Below are 22,544 nucleotides of genomic sequence, written 5' to 3'. Positions count from 1 at the left end.
TGTGCATAAAAAAATCCATGGTGTTTTATTTTTCCTCTCATAATGTAAAATTTCCAGGAATTTTTTTATGATTCCCCATCCAGAGCAAAGAGCATGGAACAGTTCATCATTGAGCCTCAACAATGAACCCCTAAAGGAAGAGGCAAAGAGAATAATTTGGGGAACAAATGACAAGATGGGATCCCAGTACCATCACAAGAACAGCAAGCATCTGGAAGTATGGGGTGGGGTGGGCTGGAGGGTCACTTACAGACTTAGTCCTCTTCCTCAGGGTCGCTGATCTCTTCATAAGCGACCACATACTTCCGCTCCCGCAGCCGGTGGCTCCAGACACCACTCTCCTCCTTCTTGACTGCTATGATGGAGAAGAGTTGGTGAAGGAGGTGTGGGTTGGTCAGTGAGCGTTAGGTCCTACTTTGCCAGAAAAGCACACTCCTCTCCCCACCCAAGTGTTCCCAAAGCAAGTGTCCCACATGTTCCTATGCAGCTCAAATAGGCTGATGTGTTAAGACCCATATCAATACAGACCAGATGCCAGTTCAAGTTGCAGAACTTTTGCTTCCTCTATCACCAGGTTTAGATTCCCAAATTCTTCACTTACCACATTTCTTTCTTTCTTTCTTTCTTTCTTTCAGCATATGTTAAAGGCATATTGTGTCCAGCACTGAGTTAAAGGCTGGAAATACAACCCAGAATTAGCTATGTTCCTAGATCAACAAAGATGGAATACTTTGAGGCCCTGTTCTGCCCTTGGGCTGAACCTCAATTCTCCATTTCTGTTTTATGGACAAGGACTCTGAAACTTAGAGAGTTGAGAAGACTTGCCAAAAGTCACATGGCTTTTGTATGGATGGCAAGTTGTAGCTGTAGTTTCAGAAGTCATAAACACTCAGCAGGCCACGGGCAAGGTCCTCAGCTTAAGTGGAAGCTAGGCTCATCCAGAGTCCATGAGACCACACATGAATGTAGGCAGGGAAACCAGAGAGCTTGCTCCCAAGTCATTTCCTTTTACCTGGCATCACAACTTGCTTCCCATGGGTACTTGGGGTTCCCCGGCGAGGCGGCTTTTTCTTGGTTCCTCCTGACTTAGTTGCTCCCTGTATTGCTTTTGAAATATTTCCTTGCTTCACTGGTTGCTGGATCACCTTTTGAATAGGAAGGGCATACACAAGCAGTGTCCATGGCATTTTTCTAGCGCTTTAGAGCTTCTAAAGTGTCCTTATCTGCATTATTTTTAATTAGAGCACTCAATAACAGGGGCATCATTCCATTATTTATTCCTAAATTACGAGGACTCTGTGAGGTTAGAAGGGAAAAGGAATGACCTAAATGAATGGTGTTGGCAAGACTGGAATGCTTTGTTTCACTCTCTAGCCACACATTCTCACAAACAGCATGAGGCTCTGTGTAATTGGGACTATGTTACACAGAAAATTTGGTGAGGAAAAGCATTCTAAGAATCCATCAGGCTGATACGGGGGCACAGTGGTCTAATCTTCCACCTGCAGTGCATGGCAGGTTCGTGTCCATGGAGCTGTTCTACTTTCAATCCAGCTCTCTGCTTATGCCTTGAGAAAGCAGTAGAGGATGGCCCACCCACATGGGAGACCTGGAAGAAGTTTCTGACTTCTGGCTTCAGATCAGCTCAGCTCCGGCCATTATGGTCACTTGGGAGTGAACCAGAAAGTGGAAGACCTCTCTATATATCTCTATCTTTCGCTCTATATAAAACTATACCTTTCATAAATAAATAAATAAATATTTAAAATCTATCAAGTCTATAAAAGGAAAGGCTTTTATAAAATGTGGATGATCTCATATAAAGCCTGTAGATTGGCTTCTGGAAGAATAAACATAAAAATGTACAGAGATGGAGCATTGCTGAAAAAAGACGGTATTGGGGGAGCTAGACATAAAGAAGGCAGAGGGAAAAAAATGGCTGGTGGAAATGAATCCGGGCAATAAAGAAAGCAGTATCACGTGCAGCCTACTGCCAGCCCCCGGGCCAGAAGACTGAATGTGGAATCAGGCAAGGTCGTCTGTCTACTGACTTCTGCTTGTGTCAGGGTGCAACATGGGCCAGCAATCTTAAGGTACCTTACACACAGCTGTCTGATTCAAGAATGTGAACAGTGCACGTAAAACAACCTAAAGTGCTTCCTGAGCTCCTAACCACCTTTCAAGGTGGTAGCAACCAACACGAACGCTTCCCTTCACGATCCTGCTCTGAATTTGCTCCCCATTCCTCTCCACACTGGGCTGGGTCACAGGCTTCAGACGTTAGGGCCCTCAAGGAACTCTCAGTAGAGAGGCATCAATCGATTCCCCAGCCATGCAAGTGGCCCTGTGACAGTTGAGAATGAAACTTATGCTTATTTAACTTATAATATTGCTATTGTTTGGAGATAATAACAGAAACAAGATCAGAGAGAGTTCCGCAAGGATTAAGTACATTTATATATGTGAATGGCTTAATACCTGGCACTAGCATGAACATAAAAGAATTATTAGCTAACAGAATTGTTAGGTATTGTGAAGGCATCAGTGCTACAGCAGGATAAAGACATGAGCAAAGGGGAGCAAGGCAGGCAGTCGGGTTTGATGTTTCCCAACACTTAGCAAAATTCACATCCACAGGAGGACAAGAGGTCTCTGGTCCTTTTGGGTGGGAGGATACTCACCTTCAAGGTTTTTGCCTGCCTCATGCCAGAAGGCCCATCACCTGGAAGAGGGTAAGCAATCAGAACTTTTCTTTGTTGATAACTATTTCCAAATTCAACAGGCAACTGTAGTATCAAGGGATTCAAAGGCAGATGCTTATGCGTCTCGACTAGATGGCTGTCTCCTTCTATTATGTGACATATTTCTTACTTTTGTCCTTTGAATAAAACTGATTGGCTGAGAATTTGAACTGGATCTACTTAAAGATATGAGGGAACTACAAACTGTACACTTAAAATGAGTCTTACAAGGTCTATTATGCCTCGATCAAGCTGTTAATGTGTGATGAAGCATGGACGATTTAGTTCAGTGGTTCTGAAATGTTTCCAGTTGAAAGACACTCCTTTAATGTAAAAAATTTGGCAGATACTCAAGCGATGGACTCTCTGAGCTCTCCCCGTGATTGTGGGGGCGTGGACAGTCTGGTTTGTTTACTTGGAGAGTCACAAGTCTACTGGAGAGATTTGGACATTCTGACCCTACCTTCCCACAGGTGTGCTATCAGAGTGGAGGAGCCAACATACGCATTTTGTCCCTTTTATGATGATGACACACATTGCTCAAATGCACAGATCTCCATCCCAGAGTCCGCCCAAACAGAGTTTAACCAAACTCTATTGTTACTATTTATTGACATGTGAGAAGGCTGTGTGTGTGTGTGTGTGTGTGTGTGTGTGTGTGTGTGTGTGTGACTTCTAAGTTCAACACACAGACTCAAGTTCAACTGGGAATAAGAAATAGGATTGGGCCTGGCACAACAGCACAGCAGCTAAAGTCCTAGCCTTGAACATGTTGGGATCCCATATGGGCGCCGGTTCTAATCCCAGCAGCCCCGCTTCCCATCCAGCTCCTTGCTTGTGGCCTGGGAAAGCAGTTGAGGACGGCCCAAAGCTTTGGGACCCTGCACCTGCATGGGAGACCCGGAAGAAGCTCCCGCTCCTGGCTTCAGATGGCCTCAGCTCCAGCTATTGTGGCTGCTTGAGGAGTGAACCATCGGAAGGAAGATCTTCTTGTTTGTCTCTCCTCCTCTCTATATATCTGCCTTTGCAATAAAAAGAAATAAAAATCTTAAAAAATGAGATTTTTCACTACATAATGTTTCTCCATTGTCTCTCAGTGTATTTATGCTATACCCATATTCTGTTATGAAACCTGGACATTTCAGGTGACTTTACCTTCTGTTCATTAACTGTTCAGTAAAAGTAATAATCCTTAAATAACTATTTCAAACACACACAAAATGATGGTGAGAGTAATGCTGAATCCAGTTGGATCACAACGCTTTCTCATAACTACTTCAGAGCTCTCTGATTTCTTCATTCAAGATCTCAAAAACATGGTAAGAGCTGTGGCACAGCAGGCTGAATCACCACTTGAGATACCCTCATCCCATTATCAGTGTGCCTGGGATCTAGTCCCATCGTTGCTCCCTGCTAGTGCACACCTTGCGAGGCTGCAGGTGATAGTGCAAATCCTTGGGCCCCTGCCACCCATGTGGGAGACCTGGATGGAGTTCCTGGCTCCTGGCCTGGGACTGGCTCAGTTCCAGCTATTGCAGGTGTTTGGGGCAATGAATGCAGCTGATAGAAAGTCTCTTTTTCTTTCTCTGATGTAAACATGGAAGAAATAAACATAAAAAATGTATTAAAACACTGCTAACAAGTATGGCTAATGGTCCAAACTGCCTTGAAACTGGCACCAATTCTCAGCCTCTGCTTATGGCTACACCCCTGACTTTGAAGGGCTTTATTCTGATTCAGGTTTGGATTCATTTACCATTTACTGATTATCCACTGGAATGGATATTCTTGCTTGGTACGTCCTAGAATTTTATGTGAATGGCTACTCTATCCAACCTTCTACACCAGCTTGTTTTTACTCAGCTGCAACATAAGCGAAGAAGCAACTTCCAGGGCACTGGGCAGGGAAACGATCAGCACCTGTGCATCCCCTTCCCGTCCACTCACCCCGACGCTCAGTGTTAGTGTTCTGCTCTTCATCAGAATCACTCTCACAGCATCTTTTAGCATGTATGCCAGAACGCATGAAATCTGGCATGGCCCGTTTGAAACCTAGAAAGAAGCAAAATGTCAGTTCTCTGAGAGGAGGAATGAAGGTGACGGCAGGAGGAGAGTGTGTGTGTGTATGTGGGGGGGTGTCAGCGGGGGCGGGGAGCTGCAGCGGTGCACAGACAGTGGAGCTCAGAAGAGGAGAGGCTGATGACAGAGAATGGAACCAACTCTGAGCACCCCTGCCATGGCACTCCCTGCCCTCAGGTCTTCCCAGGACAAAAAAAAGAAAGATATCCACAGACTGCTTTGGGAGTTATCCCTGCAGCAAAGGCAAGTGTTAGGCACCTGTTGCAGCCTCAGAAGGACTTGCACAGCACATAGAGAGGAGAAATGCCCATGTGTTTCCAGGCATGTGTGTGTGCACCCAGACCATCCTGGTACCTAGTCTAGTCATGGTGGTATAGTTTCTCTTCATGTACACATAAGTGATCTTCTCAGAGTAACCCATCTTTTCCCATTCCTTCTTAGAAAAGTACTGGGAAATATCCTGGAAAGCCTAGAAAAAAAGGAAAAATTAATTCTGGCAGCACCTTAGATGGATCTGCTATCCAGCCAGAGCCGCTTCCTCTGCTGTAGGACTGTCCTCTGAATAATCCCTTCTGATTGATGTCATGGCAAATGGAGACAATGCCGGTGACATTTCCTGGCTTCCTTTCTGGCATGCAGTGGATGCTTAATGTTGCTGGTTTGCTTCCCTCCCACCTCCCATAATAGGCTGGGAGTGTAGTATAAGAACATGGATCTGTTGTTTCCAAGCACGTTAGGTGACGGCAGCCTGCGAGTGCAATATTCCCAAAGCCCGGCACCTCCTGGACACCACTCTTGTCTCTGGTGCCTCTGTCTTCAGAAATCTTGTCACTTATGCTCTTCCCTAGCCCACTCCTTTGCCCCCTCTAGGTTATCTCACCTTGCAAGACTTATCTGATTTCTGAGGATCAGCCCCCAGGCTCTTGGAAGAGGAGCCCTCTTTGTTCATAGCACGGGAAACAGTCTGAGCTTGAAGGGACACAGGCTGATCATCTACAGGCACAAGACCAAAAGTACTGAGGACACAGAAGGCACTGGGGGATGGCCACACTTGATCGGTCACTGAGTTTTAGGTTTACTTTTCTTCATATTCGATTAACCTGTCCCTGAGAAAGGCTCAAGGGCTGGGAGTGCCAAATGACAATGAGGGACTGGGGATCTCTGAGACAAGCATTTATTAGAGGTGACAGGTGTGGGCATGAGCAAAGCAACCTGGAGTCTTTCCGAGGGGTTAGTTACTGTGAGTGGGGGCAGACTTCAGAAAGTTTGTGGAGTTAGTGTGGTTCCTAACTTTGGTTTGGTACAGCCTTAGCTGTTGCAAGCAATTGAATCAGAAGATGGAAGATGAAGATCTCTGTCTCTTTCTGTCCTTCAAAGAAAATGAAAGCAAATACATGTTAGTTTAGGGACTGGCATTGTGGTTCAGTGGGTTGAGCCACTATTTGCAATGCTGGCATCCTGTTTCAGTGTCAGTTGGACTCCTGGTTCCTTTGCTTGTGATCCAGCTCCCTGTTAATGCATCTTGGTCATGTGGGGGAGTGTGGGATAAGCCAGCAGCTAGAAGATACCTTTCTCTCTCTGTATTGCTCTGCCTTTCAAATAAATAAATCATTATACATTATTTTAAAAACCCATGCAGTTTTTTCCCCCAAATATGCATTTCCAGGAACTTTTAGAAGATCCTTCACCTGTGTAGGCTTCAAAATTTTTAAAAGTATTTTATTTATTTGAAAGGCAGTTATAAAGTGGGGTTAGAAAGAGAGAGAGAGAGAGAGATAAGAGGGAAAGATGTCTTGTCCTTTCTCCAAGTAGCTATGAAGACTGACGCCGAGCCAGACTGAAGCCAGGAGCCTAGAACTTCATCTGAGTCTTTCACCTTGGTAGCAGGGGCCCAAGCAATTAGGCCATCTTCTGCTGCTTTTTTAGGCACATTTAACAGGGAGCTGGATCTGAAGTGAAGCAGCCAGAACTGGAACCTGGGATGCCAATGTCACAGACAGTAGTTAGTTCAACCTACTGCACCATATACCAACCCCAGATTTCAATTTTTAAAAGCATTTTGTTGAGATATAAATATATATACACAAAGAAATACACTTAAATGCATATGTAAATGTGGTTTTTAATGAGCACACTCTTAACATTTAAATTAAGAATAAAAGATTACAAGTACCCCAAGACTCCTCACCATTTCTCATTTTGTTTTATTAATGCTTGAAAGAAGAAAATATTATCATTTACATGGTATGATTTAGTGAAACAATATTTGTAACTAAGAACCAAATAGTTAATTTTTTTTGTTCCAAAATAAACTTACCTCTTATTTCCAGTTTTTCAAGAAGTTCTTGAAGCATTGTTATACCTCCACCGAGGTCCTGTTTGGCCTGAAGGAAAAATAAAGACTCTTTGTTGGGTAAATGAAGCACAAAAAGACAAATTCTGCATGACCTCAAACATAGGCAGAAGCTAAAGCAATTGATTTTCTAGAGCCTGGAGCAATAGCCTAGTGGCTAAATCTCGCTTTGCATGCACTAGGATCTTGTATGGGCGCTCATTCATGTGCTCACTGCTCCATTTCCCATCCAGCTCCCTGCTTGTGGCCTGGGAAAGCAGTGGAGGACAACCCAAAGCCTTGGGACCCTGCATTCACTTGGGAGACCTAGAAGAAGCTCCTGGCTTTAGACTGGCTCAGCTCTGGCTGTTGCGGCCACCTGGGGAGTGAACCAACAGATGGAAGATCTTTCTCTCTGTCTTTCCTCCTATTTGCCTTTCCAGCAAAAAGAATTACGAAGAACTGATCCCCTAGAGGTAGAGGGTAGAACAGTGTAGTTTTAGAATGTAGGGAGGCGGAAGGGCTAGAGAGAGGTTGGGTAACAGGTGCGAAAATACAGTTAGGAAGGAGGAATGAGTTCTGTTTAACAGTACAGGGTAATATAGTTTACAATGATTTAGTATATACTTTATAAAAAATTAGAAGAGAATTTAAAGATACCCAACACAAAGAAATGATATATACCTAATCATAGGTAAATGTTAATTATTCTAATTTGGACATTGTATACATTATATACATGCATTAAATGGTCACACTTAACACCATAAATGTGTACGATATATGTTGACTAAAAATTAAAAAAAAAAAGGGATCCACCACCTTGTGGGAATGCAACCAATGCCTGGCTCAGAGCAGCCACCACCAAGATTTCTGTCTATTGCAGCTTCCACTTGTCCACAAGCATGGGGAACATCTTTGCAAACCTCTTTAAGGGCCTTTTTGGCAAAAAGGAAATGTGCATCCTCATGGTGGGTCTGGATGCTGCAGGGAAGACGATTTTGTGCAAGCTGAAGCTCAGTGAGATCATGACCACCATTTCCATCATAGGAAATGTGGAGACTGTTGAATATAAGAACATCAGCTTCACAGTGTGGGATGTAGGTGGCCAGGACAAGATTCGGCCACTGTGGCGCCACTACTTCCAAAACACCCAAGGTGTTTTGTGGTGGCCAGCAATGACAGACAGCATGTGAATGAGGCAGGGAAGGAGCTCATGAGGATACTGGCTGAGGATGAGCTGAGGGATGCAGTCCTCCTAATGTCTGCCAATAAGCGGGTAGGTGGGCACTTGGGACTAGCTTTCTAGATGGGACCTTTGGAAGCCGGTAGAGGTGAGCTGGGGGTGGCCTCAAGGATTACTGGGCTTTCTGCCCTGGAGACGGGCAGCTTGTGGCCCCTTGTGATGGCAGCACCTTTTCCCCATCCCCAGGACCTCCCGAATGCCATGAATGCAGCTGAAATCACAGACAAGCTGGGGCTGCACTCGCTACGCCACAGGAACTGGTACATTCAGGCCACCTGTGCCACCAGCGGGGATGGGCTCTATGAAGGACTGGACTGGCTGTCCAATCAGCTCTGGAACCAGAAGTGAATAAGAACCCCCTCCCACTTCCTCCTCTCCACCCTCTGCTTTCCTCTCATGTGGCAAACGTGCGACTCTGTGGTCCAGGTGCCAGAAGCTGCCTCCACGGTGGGTTCCAGTGTGCCTCGCGCCACCTGTCCCTGTGCAGATGCAGCCTGCAGCCAGGTTCTTATTTAATGTAAATAGTTTGTTTCCACTGAGGCAGTTTCTGGTACTCCTATGCAATATTTCTCAACTTTTTCTTTTTTTTTTTTAATTGTAAAAAAAAATAACTTATTGTTAAATACTGAAAAGGGACTGAGAGGCACATTGGCACCTCTGAGCACTAGATCTGTTAAGATTCACATGGTGGTTGGTTTGAATCGAAACTTTGCATTGATGTGTAAGCCCCCTAGCCTGGGGCTTACAAGGATAGGCCTGAATGCCAGTTCATGGGCTCATCTGAGAGATCCTGTGCATGGTCACAATAGATCCCTGTGGTCATCCTGCATTCCATAGCATCATGCTTGTACTCATGCTCACATGGTCACCTGGGCAGGGGTGCACCAGGAGGCCACGTGCCCAGCAATTCTCTCAGGCCCCCCTTGGTAAGCACACAGCCAGAGCAAAAACCTGTCATTCCCAACACCTACTCATGCATGTGCTGACACACTGGTGGAATGTTTGTGGTCTCACCATCAGAAGCACATGGCAGCCAAGAGGGTTGGTCCACCTACAGCCACAGCCCCTGGAAGCACCCCCATCTCCATGTGTGAAGTAGCTTTCTCTCCCTCAGCCTGCAAGGGTCCGATTTGCCATAGAACAAAACAACCTCTACTTTTTCTTTTCTTTTCTTCTTCTTCTTTTTTTTTGTATTTTGATAAACACTGAAGAAGCTGGAGCTGTTAAATCTATCTTGGGAAAACCTCAGAACTGTTTTATTTGGTGTTGTGGAACCTCTTAACTGCTTTCAATACACGATTAGTAATCAACTGTTTTGTATACTTGTTTTCAGTTTTCATTTCGACAAGCACTGTAATTATAGCTATTAGAATAAAATCTCTTAACTATTTCAGTGGCTAAAAAAAATCCTAGAAAAGAAACCAAAATTATCCTTGGGAAGCAGTGAAGTGAATGTATAAGTAGTTTTGGGGAGGTTCAGATTATTTTTCTAAAGCCACAAGAAATAAAATGAAGAATCACAATGAATTTTCACAGTCAAAAAACAAAAAATATTTAATTATTTTTGTCCTTTTCACAACTTTTTAAAAAAGAAATTTGTTTACTTATTTATTTGAAAGGCAGAGTTACAGAGAGGAAATATACAGAGAGCTTCCACATGTTAGTTCACGCCCCAAATGGGCACAGAAGCCAAGACAGGACTGGGAGCTACGTTAGGGTCTCCCACAGGGGTGCAGGGTCCCAGATACTTGAGCCATCCTTCACTGTTTTCCCAAGTGCATTTGCAGGCAGCAGGAAGGAAAGAGGAGCAGCTGGGACTCAAATTGCTAGAGTAATAACAGCAGGCTTATGTTTTATTTTATAAAAAATATATTCATTCTTTGAATAGCAGTTACAGAGATAGAGGGGGCAAGACAGGTAAAGAAAGAGGAGGAGAGCAGAAGGCAAGAGAAAAAAGAAGGCGAAGGGAGGAGCAGAGGGCAGAGATCTTTCATGTGCTCGTGCATTTTCTTTTTTTTTTTTCCCATGCATTTTCTAAATGGCTGAAATACACTGCGGCAGGCACTTCTGATGCGGCTTTCTACTAATATGCCTGGGAAGGCAGCCGACTATGGCTTAACTGTTTGTGCCTCTGCCATCCACATGGAAGTGGAGCAGCTAGGATTCCAATGCAACCAAGTAAGTGGTAATTTAATCCCCAACCTCACAGTGCTCACCTTTTTAAAAATTACTATTGTTTCATTTTATGACAGTTTCATAGGCTCTGGGATTCCTCCAACTCCTCCCCCCTCCATATTGAATTCCTCCATATTTTTACAGTAGTACAGTTCATATCCAGTCATGATTCCTTCATTCCTTCATGGACCATGCAGAGTCCAGCATCTCATTGTCCAGATAAATTCAACAGTTTCATTGGGAGACCATCCCTGGTCTGAAAGTAGAGCTGGCAGAATATCATCCCCTCCAATGAAAAGCCACAACACAACTTCAACAACAGGAAGAAACATGGAAATTTACAACATCATGAAGTTAATTGACATGGTATTGAGTGACCAATGTGTTAGAAAATGCAAGTTCTTAACCACATCCTGTAACTACTTCATTGACATCTCAATTTTAGTATATACACAACTGGCTGCTATAAACCTTAAAATGGTTATAGGGTACTATTCAGCTGTCTCGTGTCTATTTTCATTTTTATATTTAGCAGCTTATAGTATTCAAGCGTGATTTTTACTGAACTTTGCGAATTTTAGGATAGTCCAAACAGGCTATATCTCTAACAAGCCATATGTTAACGATTGAGGAGCAGAACAATTTTAGGAGGGGTGTGCAGAGAAATTTTCAACACCTTAGTGAGGAGTAACTGATCTTTGTGTCCCACCTAGTTAGGTATATGGGAGTCCAAGCTGACTTTTTCCTGTCTGTTCTAAGCTTTCCTTATTGGTCTCTGTCTGTCTATCTGATTTGAATTTGGGGGGCGGATCTGGGTGCTCACCTTTTTAAAAAAACTTAAATTTTTTTTCTTAAAAAACTTTAATAAACTATTAAAATATTAATTAACTGTACATATTTATGGAGTACAATGTGACATCTTAATACTCATATGGTACATGTGTTGGTCAGCTCATGGTAAATGGCACATTTTTCAGTGTGTGGGGTTTCTTATGGGAGGGGTATTCTGACCTAACAAGGTCAGGTGTTGGGGGTGGGGGAGTCCTAAGCATCTTATTTGAATTTTCTGGCAAAGGGATACGTAGTTCTGCTCTCTTGAAGAGACATGGGGACCACTAACACAAACAGCTTTAGAGACATTACTGGGTTATATGGGAAAAAAGCCCAGAATGCAAGTCCCTAAAACCGTGAATGTGGCAGTAGCTGAGGTGGAAGAACAGGAGCCATTTAAACCTGCGGCAATCTGGTGCCGTCCCCCTCCCAGCCACCTCCTCCCCCCGAGCTAAACTGCACAGGGAAAAGACAGCTAGGTGTTTCTGGGGCCAAGAAGACCGCCGTTTTTATTGCAGACAACCTGTTAAAGTAGTTTTGTAGGCACAGACTCTTTGATATTATTTTTGCGTGGGGAAATTTAGGGGCATCTTGCGTATTTGGGGGTGATGGTTCTCAACCTTAGGGAAGTTTCAATATAAGCATATATTCATTTGTTCATTGAAAATTACTAGATGGCCTGGCGCGGTGGCCTAGTGGCTAAAGCCCTCGCCTTGCACGCCCAGGATCCCATATGGGCGCCGGTTCTATTCCGGCAGCCCCGCTTCCCTTCCAGCTCCCTGCCTGTGGCCTGGGAAAGCAGTCGAGGACCGCCCAAAGCTTTGGGACCCTGCACCCACGTGGGAGACCCGGAAGAGGATCCTGGCTTCGGATCGGCATAGTATCGACCCGTTGCGCTCACTTGGGGAGTGAATCATCGGACGGAAGATCTTCCTCTCTGTCTCTCCTCTTCTCTGTATATCTGAGTTTGTAATAAAAATAAATAAATCTTTAAAAAAAAGAAAATAGCTAGAAAGGAGTTTCATAGATCAAAGATAGTTAATCTCCGCTCGTTAGGGACTGCCGTTAAAAACTTTACTCATATCACAGTGTGAAAAACAATTAAGATCTCTGAGTGAATGAATGAAGACCCAATCACTTGCGTATCCAACAGTCTCCGACTTTCTATCTGCCCCCACCTACCCTCGTTAAACTGCGTGAAAACAACCTACCTCCGTCTTGGCGGTTGGGCGGTCACCGACTGCGGATGGACAAGCGGCGAAGCGAGGTTATGACACTTACAATCAACCAATCAGGGGCGGGAGCAGTGAAGGAACTCGATCTTAGCCAATCAGGTATCAGGAAGGTTCGCAGCATCCGAGACAGAAACAAAAAAGGTCCTAAGTTAGTGTCTAGACGCTGAGAATTCTGTTGGGGGTGGAGATTCTGATTTTCCCGCCCAAAGGGACATTTCACATCCTCTGCTAGCAGAAACTACTCCGCGGGTCGTAGGTCCGGTTCAATGTTTATTAATACGAATGGTCTGGTTTTTCCTTTCCACTCAAAATAGCGTTCATAGCTGTTGTACACACAAGTGAATACTGCCATTTTGTCTTTCGCGTTAGTACTTAAGTGCCTTACATATGGGGTCTTTTCTAGGATCACTGTAGGAACTAGCCAAACACACACATACACACACACGCACATACACACACACACATTCTGATCGGCTTTTTATTGAACATCAAAGCATCAGATATATATGCTATCGGTTGGTATTAAAACTATTCATATGGCGACGCACAGTAGCCTAGTGACTAAATCCTCACTTTGAATGCCCGGGATCCCATGTGGACGCGGTTCTAATCCCGGCAGCTCCACTTCCCATCTAGCTTCCTGCCTGTGGCCCAAAGCCTTGGGACTCTGCGCCCAATCTATCTTTCTTTCTTTCTTTCTTTCTTTCTTTCTTTCTTTCTTTCTTTCTTTCTTTCTTTCTTTCTTTCTTTCTTTCTTTCTTTCTCTCTTTCTCTTTCTTTCTTTCTCTCTTTCTTTCTTTCTTTCTTTCTTTCTTTCTTTCTTTCTTTCTAAAAGATTTATTTATTTTCATTGGAAACGTGGATATGCAGAGAGTAAGATCTTCTGCCCGATGATTCACTCCCCAAGTGAGCGCAACAGCCGGTGCTGCACCAATCCGAAGCCAGGAGCCAGGAGCTTCATCCGGGTCTCCAAAGCAGATGCAGGGTCTCAAAGCTTTGGGTCATCCTCGATTACTTTCCCAGGCCACAAGCAGGGAGCTGGAAGGGAAGCAAGGCTGCCGGGATTAGAACTGGCGCCCATATGGGATCCCCGGGGCATCCAAGGTGAGGACTTTAGCCACTAGGCCATGACTTTCCAATAAAAATAGGTCTTAAAAATATATTTTTAGCAACAATGCTCTTTAACTATCTTGTGTAAAGCTTCTCTGTGCGGCAGTATGGGAGGGGTGGGAGCGAAGGGCCCTCAAGTTGCGACTCTACTCCCAGTGCCTCCAATGGGCCTCCCGTACCCCCGACCTTTCCAACGACAAGTCTGGTCTCTCTAAATTGGTCCTCTCTGGAGAATTCTTACAGAAAGGCAATGACTGTGACCCTGACAGCCAGCACAAGCCCTTTCTGTGCACCTTACATTTGTTTTTCACAGTCCTCTCTTGAGTTAAGTACTGCTGTAGTTTATATTGTGAAGACATTAGATAGAACTTCAGACAATTAAGCACCTACTTAAGGTCACACATATTTGTCTCTGATTTTCTTGTATATTTGTTATATAAACCTCATAAAAACTGGAAAGTATTCTATGGGAGGATTTGCATAAGATTGTTATTCCCTTAGTAGTCTTAATAGTCTTAATATTTTGCCTTTTATTCAATGATTAAAAGTATGAAAAACATTTTCTAGGTTTTCCTGAAGTGAAACGAAACGCACTGCTTCTTGGGAGACCGCTGTGGGGCGCCTTTCCCGGTGAGGGATCCCCGGCGCTGACGGGGCGGGGACAGGGGTTTGGAGACATTTTCTGAGAGGATTCAGGCCTCCAGTGAGGAAAAATGGCAAAAGTGGATTTCTGGAAACATCTACAGAATGTCTCAAGATAAAAGCCGCTGGCATCAATTAAATTAAGTCCAGGGCGTGAAAGGTGACAAGGACATCTGAAAAGACCGCTTTTCTCACCCACCTTTGTCAGCCTTTGGGGAAAACATGTTGGTGTTAAACCAGGGTTTCTCCCAGTTCTCTGATATATATGGCACTAACCCACATATTTTTTTAAAGGAAAAAACACACTTTTTAGCTTATGAGAATTTGAAAATCAAATGAAAGGCTAATTTTGGCTTTCAGACCATACCTTACTTTCCCCCAGCATCCATTATCAACTTTCCAGGCACAGATTTATTTACAGTAAGTATCCTGTTATTACCTTTTTCAGTATGTTTAAGAATACCAACCTGTTGTTTATGAGTCTTTTTATTATTTCTAGTTTTTTCCCTTATAATCTATAATAATAGTGATAACATTATTAAGAACCATAATTATTTACAGAGTGTTTATTTTTATTCCAGGGATGACTATAATATATTATAAGGTAATCAACTCATTTGATTTACCCAGGGACCCCTTCTGCTGATTACTCTTATTGTCCCATTTATTAGAGGAGAAAACTGAGGCACAAAGTTTACACAGCTAGTACAGTCTAGCAAGGACTCTACAAGTGAAATCACAAATGGGGAAACAACTTTATATTTTGTGTAATATTAGGATGGTTATTTCTGTTTATTTTTCCTTTCCATTAGCATAGAATTATTTTCCCACCCTTTCACTTTGTCTGTGTGTATCTTTTTTGGTGAGATGTGTTTCTTATAGGTATCATATAGATGAGTTTGGTATTTTGATTAATCAGTCAGTTTGCATCTTTCAGTTGGAGAATTTAGTTGGAGAATTTGAAAGGTAGAGTTAGAGAGAGAAAGAGACAGAGAAACAGAGAGACAGAGAGGTCTTCAGCTGCTGGTTCACTCTCCAAATGGCTGCAATGGTGAGGGCTAGGATAGACTGAAGCCAGGAGTCAGGAGATTCCTCTGGGTCTCCCAAATGGTACAAGGGCCCCAAACTTAAGCTATCCTTTGTTACTTTGCCAGATTCATTAACATGGAGCTAGATTGGAAGTGGAGTAGCCTTGACACATACAAGCAACCACTTGGGATGCTGGAATTGCAGGTGTTGGCTTAACCTGGTATACCACAATCAGCCTCTACATTTTTTCATGATGTTGATTCTCTGCTTCTGCATGTAGTATGTTCTTACGTATCATTTGTAAGGCTGGGTGGGTAGTAACAAATTCAATTTTTGCTTGTCTTGGAAGTCTTTATTTCTCCTCCATTTATAAATGAGAGCCTCATTGATTAAAGTATTCTGCGTTGACAGTTTTTTTCTTCCTTTTAGGACTTGGGCTACATCTCTCCATTTTTAATCTGGCCTGTGAGGTTTGTATTAAGAAATGTACCATTATACATATACTCCCACTGGTTTGCATGAGGACCAAGTATGAAGTGGACAGGATCAGTCTGGATTACAACACCCATCGGTTCACATAGAAGACAGGGCTGGAAACAGAACTGACCCAGCAATTGAAATGACCAGCATGTACATAAGCTGATTGGGGCGATGGATGGTGCCGGACCCTGTACTGGCAAGCACACACAAGAATCAGGTCTGGGATTACCTCAGACAAAGTTTCTTTGGAGATCCCTCCAACTGAACTGCTGATCTCAGAACCCCAACCATGAAGGGACTATGTCAGCCAGTAGATTCTGAATAGATTTCATTGCGATTGGAACGGTGAGATTGGCAGCAATTCAGACCTGTTGAACTATCAAAACTGCTTGAGCAGGACTCTTGGAGCGTGCCTCACATCAGGGACCTGGGATGGGAGGGAGGCTGGGTGGGGCTTTTCCCTTTATTTCTCCCCTGACCCCAGATACAGGGGGAAAAATGATATTAGCATGGAAACAATTAGTATTACCTACTTTCTTGTAGCTCTTGACCCTTTGTACCCTAAGTAACAAGTAAGATGATCAAAATAAATAAAGAAGGTAAAATGACTAAAAAAAGGAAAGAGAGAAAAGAAAAGAAATGTGCTGTTATTTCTTTGCTGTCAATAATGTGCTAACTGGAAATCCTTTAGAGTAAAGTTAATATGGCATTTCTCTCCTGCAAAATTTAGGATATTTTCCTTATCTTTTTACTTTTGAATGTTTGACTATAATGTTCTGTGGAGAATATATTTTCTGATCATTACTATTTGGGGGTCTGTGTACTTCCTATATATGGATGTCAATATTCTTTTCCAGATTGGGAAATTTTCTGCTGTCATTTCATAAAATAAAATTTTCTAGCCCATTGCTTTTGCATACCTTCAGGAACTGTTACGGAATGTGTATTTGGTTGTTTAATCGCATCCCATAGATTAGGAACATTGTTTTTCATTTTCTATTTTTTTTTCTTTTTTCTTGTTTGATATATTTCAGGCTTGTCTCCTAATTCAGATACTCTTTCTTTTGTATCACCAAATCCGCTAAGGTATTTTTATCTGACATGTTTAACTTATACCTTCTAATATTTCAGTTTAGTTTTTCCTCAACATCTTTTCCTCTTTGTAGAATTTCTCATCCATATCATGTATGGATTTCCTTGTTCCAGGTATTTGTTTCCCGGTGTTTCTGAGCAATCTTACAATCATCGTAATTCTGGATTCCCTTTCAGGCATTGGTCTCCTCAGTGCAATATTAATGTATTGTTGTATTCCTTTTGGGAATTGCATTGCCTTCCTTGTTCATATTTCTCATTTTTAAAAAACTCATCTGGGGATTCACTTGTTACAATTTTTCTTCTGAAGTCTTTGTTCTTGGTAATGTGCTTCTCTGGCTTGAAAAATTCCTCTAGCTTACACTGGAGAGCCAGAGGTATGTTGTGGGTGGGATCAGAAACTGGGTGGCCACAGTTTGTGGGTGGGGCAAGGAGACCAAAGTGACACCTAAGTTGAGCATGGTGGGTCTCCTTTGACTACAATTAAAAAAGGAAGGGGAAACAGATGGAGATCATTTAGCCAGGGTGAAGCAGAGAGGCTGTGATCCCAGGAAATAGGAGAGGACAGGCCAGCAACGGATGGGACACTTGGAGACCCATGGACATGGGGAAGCAGCAGAGACAGCAGAGCAGTGTTGCAATGACCAGATACCCCAGCAGCAATCAGCAAATGGCAGTCGGAGCTCCACCAGCTTCCAGGTGGGAGGGAAGTTCACCAGGAGTTCAGGAGGTGAACCTAGGCACAAAACTGCCCGTCCTACTAATTTGCTTGATTCACACATGAGCAGAAGCAGAGTGGCAGAGTCCAAGCAGGAGCTGCAGGAACAGGGTGGATTTCATGGCTCAGACCCCGACCGGTGCCACATTGAGTGCCACTTTGTGTACTGAAAAAGGCTGTGGGGCTGGAGGAACAACAGCAAGCTGTGCATGCACTAAGCCAGGAGTGAGTTCATTTCTGGCTCGATACATTGCACTGGTCCCACAGAGAAAACAGTACCAACTTGGCATCCTACAGGTAACACCCAAGATAGGTCTGGGTGGCCAACAGACCTAACGATGAGCAGGCTCATACCCTCACCAGTGCCACATCAGGAGTCACTTTGTGTACTGAGGAAAAGGCTATGGGGCTGGAGGGACAACAGTGAGCTGTGCATGCCCTAAGCTTGGCAAGAACCCACATACAGCTCAATGCATTATACTGGTCCTTCAGGGAAAAGGGTACTGATTTGGCATCCTACAGGTTACACTGAAAATAGATCCGAGTGGACTTCAAACTTAACAACCGGCAGGCCTAGACTTCTACCAGTGCCATATCAGGTGCCATTTTGCATACTAAGGCTGTGGGGCTGGAGGAACAGCAGCAAGCTGTGCATGTGTTAAGCCAGGAGAGTTCAATTCTGGCTTGATGCATTGCACTCATCTCACAGGGAAAACAGTACCGATTTGGCATCCTACAGGTTCCACCCAAAATAGGTCCAGGTGGCTTTCAGACCTAATGGTCAGCAGGTTCCAGCAAGAGCAGCACCACTAACAACCCAGTGATTTAAGGCAGCTATCATCTCCCTAATGTTGGGCACTACTAGAACCAGGAAAGGTTGTACAGACAACAGTGTGGCCACAGCACAGGATCACAGAGGGTGGAGAGTGGTGAGCCAGGAGCTGGGGCTACGGAGACCATGGTGGAAGTCTAACACAAGAGCCCAGGACTGAAACTTGCTGGAGGGAATGTCACAAGTGACTGTAGAGAATCGGGTACTGAACACAACCAGAAAAATGAACCTGTAGGCCAGTGGGCAACACAGCTTAGAAACCAGCCCTAAGGAGAGGAATCTGCTAACCAGAATAGCAATGACCAAGAGCAAAAGAAGAGACAGAGGCACAATGAATGTTACTAATGACTTCCCTGTAAAGGGACACAAGTTAACTGAATTAACTGAGGAAGACATTGAGGCAATGGGGGACCCTAGCCACATTCCACACCCTTCTCAGTTCTTCAGTTGATGCCCAGAACTCCCACTGTCATAGGGTGCAGGCTCTGTCCTGAAGGCTGCCCTGTCACCAGAGCAAGCCACCTGCCATTCTCTGAGCTACGACAGAGGTTGGCTGGAGATCCACCTCAATACAATCTGAGGCTGACTCTGTTGAGAAGGGGAAAAGCAAGCAGTGTGGCCTTCCCACACGGTACTAAGTGGATGCCCTGCTCCCTGATAGCTCCCCAGAGTGGACTGTGGAGTTCTTCAGATTTTTCCAGCGGTTTAGGCTACAGCAACCTCTTCTCACCTTTCCCTGGGAGGATGGCATTTCTTTGCCAGGCATTGGCTGCAGGAATCAGTGGTGGCATACAACTTCCCTGCTGCATGTTTGTCCACTCTCCTTGCTGCGCTGCAGAATTTCTGTTCTTCTCTGTTTTCCACTGAAATTTTGTTTGTCAGTCCCTCTTAGAATGTGATTCTTTGTTTTTGTGGTTTCTTATTGTGGTTAAAAATCAGTGCAACTTCCTACTCTTCAGCTGTCTTAGATTGTGTTTTCACAAGTTTGAAAGCCATTTGTGGGGCTGGCATTGTGATGCATCCGGTTAAGCCACTGCTCGCAATCCCAGCATCCTATACGCTTGCTCAAGTCCTGACATGCCTCTTCCTCTTCTTCTTTTTTTAAAAAAATATTTATTTATTTTATTTAAAACTCAGAGTTACCCAGAGGGAGGGAGGGAGAGAGAGATAAAGAGAGAGTGAGCACTTCCATCCACTGATTCACTTCCCAAATGGCTGAAATGGCCTGAACTGAGCTGAGTTGAAGCCAAGATCCAGGCATTTCTTCCAGGTCTCTCATGTGGGTGCAGAGTCCCAAGGATTTCGGTCACTCTCCACTTCTTTCCTATGTCACCAGCAGAGAACTAAATTAGAAGTGGAGCAGCCAGGATTACAACTGGGGTCCCAGTCCCTACTCTAGCTTCTTACTAATGTATCTGGGAAAGGAGTAGAAGATGGCCCTGATACTTGGACTCCTGTCGTCCATGTGGGAGACTCATGTGGAGTTCCTGGCTCCTGGATTCACTCATAGAGTGCTGTCATGCGACCTGGCTGTCCTCACTCAGGTATTCATGTTGGTAATGATCTAGATATTTGAGCCCCTGACCCCCTGTGGGAGACCCAGATGGAGTTCCAGTCTCCTAGATTTGGCCTGGCTGAGCCTTGGCTGTTGTGGCCATATGAGGAATGAACCAGTGAAAGGAAGATCAGTTTCCCTCTGTCTCTGTTACACTGTCTTTCAAATAACTAATTAAATAAATAGACATTTAAAAACTAAAACCTAAGTCATTTAACTTAGATAAGTATTAATATTGTTGGTTTAAGGAATCAAAAAGGCTGTGTGTTCAGATACATGCTTAAGATTATGAAAAATAGGGCCCGGCACAATAGCATAGTGGTTAAAGTCCTTGCCTTGCACACCCAGAATCCCATATGGGCACTGGTTCTAATCCTGGCAGCTCCGCTTCCCATCCAGCTCCCTGCTTGTGGCCTGGGAAAGCAGTTGAGGATGGCCCAAAGCCTTGGGACCCTGCACCCGCGTGGGAGACCCAGAAGAGCTCCTGGCTCCTGGCTTTGGATTAGCTCAGCTCCAGCCGTTGCAGCCGCTTGGAGAGTGAACCATCAGATGGAAGATCTTCCTTTCTGTCTCTCCTCCTCTCTATATATCCTCTGCCTTTCCAGTAAAAATAAATAAATCTTTACAAAAAAAAGATTATGAAAAATATAAATTTGAGTTTAATCAAATTAAGATGTTATTGTAAAGACTATTTCAGTAATTTTTAAAAAGATGTCAAATATGACCATCACTCCAGACAGTCCCCTCATGCCCCTTCCTTGTCAATTCCCACTGCTACCCTCTGAGAAAGAAGCATCAGCTTGAATTTTCTTGCCATAAATTAATTCAGCTTGTTCTGGAAACTTCATATATGTAGAATTATGCTGAACTGGCTTGTAAGAGTTTTCAGGGGCCAGCTGTTGCATGTATACAATTGCAACACTGATTGAAAATGAGTATTTTTGTCTCAAGACTGATTCTTTTCTGCTGTGAAACAGGAAGTCATTGTACTAAAGACTTCCAGTGCTGTTACACTTGATCCTCAAGGGAAAACTAGGAAGAGGAAGCATCAGCTTCATTTTACAGACAAAGAAAAGGCTGGAGAGGTCAGGTCATTTGCTAACAGAGGAAGGTAGAAAACCTAGCATAGACTGACATGTCTGTGGTGGTTATGCTTGCTTTGCAGTGAGGTGGGAGCCTTGGTCTGATTAAGGATCTTATGCCATTGCCCAAGGTCATGAAGATCTGGGAATGGTAGTGGAGGTGAGCATCTTGCGCGGCTTAGCTGGCAGATGCTTGCTTAACCATCTACTATAATTCAGACACATTTAATAGTTTCTGCTGCTGCTGGGTGTGGCCTAGTAGAACAAGAAAATCCAGGTAAGCAGGTTGAAAAATAGCTGTTAAGTTTCTTGTGAGTTTCAAACTGCTCTGTTCTCTTATCTATGCCTCTTATGGTAACCAGCAGATCCTGGTGGATGAGACATTTTCTGTGGGTCAGTGGGCCCACTGACACCTTTTACTCTTTGCCCCCAAAACACTATTGTGTAAATCATATATATAAGGAGGCCAACTCTGGTTTTGCTGGCTACTGCTGTTGCTGATGCTGCTGTTGCTACTGCTAACTGCATAAGGAAATTGCCACCTGCCTTTGATTCTATGAATCTTTTCCCAGTTTCCAGCCTCACGCACTTGGACGTTCCAGTTGGCCAAACACAGATCCAACATCTGGTATAATCAGCATGATTTTGGGTGAGTGCTCCCAGTGCCTTGCCAGAGGACATGTGGCCTCATCCTGGGCAGTGGTATACTGTGGCATCTTGTGGCAGCAGTCCTAGTATCTTATTGCCCTGCCCCACTCCTCCACCTCCTCAGTCCAGAGGAGTGGAAACAGGTGAATGGGAGTTCCCAGACAAAGACTCTACAGTTCCTGGAGGACATGGTACCAAAAAAGTCAGGCAAATGTCGGATGGATAAGATGAATGTTCCTTATGGCATTGAAGCAGTAGCATAAAGCCACATTTGCCAGTGCTACCTGAGCACCAAGATTGTTTTGTGTGGCAAAACAGCCAAAGGCTAGAGTGTGGGCATACACTTTGGTGCTATAAACAGGATTTCTTTTCAGTCCTGTAGAAAAATTCAGGGGTGTATAGTCACAAGTATGTGGTGCTGGGCCTTATGGGTTGGGGAACTACCCACTGCCAGGAGTGGGCTGAAGTAGAAAACTCTCCCACTGTTGTGGGAAAAAGACATTGCGTGGGTTTAGAGCAATGTCTGAGCAGCAAGATGCCAGAATAGCAGCAGGGGCTGCAGTAGTGGGAGTGGAAATCTTCCTTTACTGCATTATGGACAGGAACTCACAATGAGTTGAGGGTAGAAATCCGAGGAAAATGTAGCATGCAACACATCTCTAAAAAAGGTGGTGGGGAAGACAGCTGCTACGAGAGTAACTATCATGAACTCCACCT

General features: G+C 44.0%; 1 protein-coding gene and 1 pseudogene across 2 annotated transcripts; one reads left to right on the top strand and one right to left on the bottom strand.

Moving 5' to 3' along the window:
• Positions 1 to 254: 254 nt before the first annotated feature.
• Positions 255 to 7,174, bottom strand: LOC121166718 (protein SSXA1-like). The gene is made up of 5 exons (XM_040995971.1): positions 7,138 to 7,174; positions 5,701 to 5,813; positions 5,175 to 5,289; positions 4,689 to 4,793; positions 255 to 355 (listed from the first exon to the last, which is right to left on the bottom strand). Exons 1-5 carry the CDS (start codon positions 7,172 to 7,174, stop codon positions 255 to 257), a joined length of 471 nt encoding a protein of 156 aa, XP_040851905.1.
• An 866-nt stretch (positions 7,175 to 8,040) lies between these two features.
• LOC121166715 lies at positions 8,041 to 8,804 on the top strand (annotated as a pseudogene). Its single transcript, XR_005885464.1, has 2 exons — positions 8,041 to 8,431; positions 8,585 to 8,804. The product of XR_005885464.1 is annotated as an ADP-ribosylation factor 1-like (transcript).
• Positions 8,805 to 22,544: the final 13,740 nt, after the last annotated feature.

Source organism: Ochotona curzoniae, unplaced genomic scaffold (genome assembly GCF_017591425.1).
Source record: "Ochotona curzoniae isolate NIBS_2020 unplaced genomic scaffold, NIBS_Ocur_1.0 patch216, whole genome shotgun sequence".
NCBI lineage: Eukaryota > Metazoa > Chordata > Mammalia > Lagomorpha > Ochotonidae > Ochotona > Ochotona curzoniae.
Note: the sequence above shows the minus strand (reverse complement) of the source record. Positions and strands in the feature narration are given on the sequence as shown.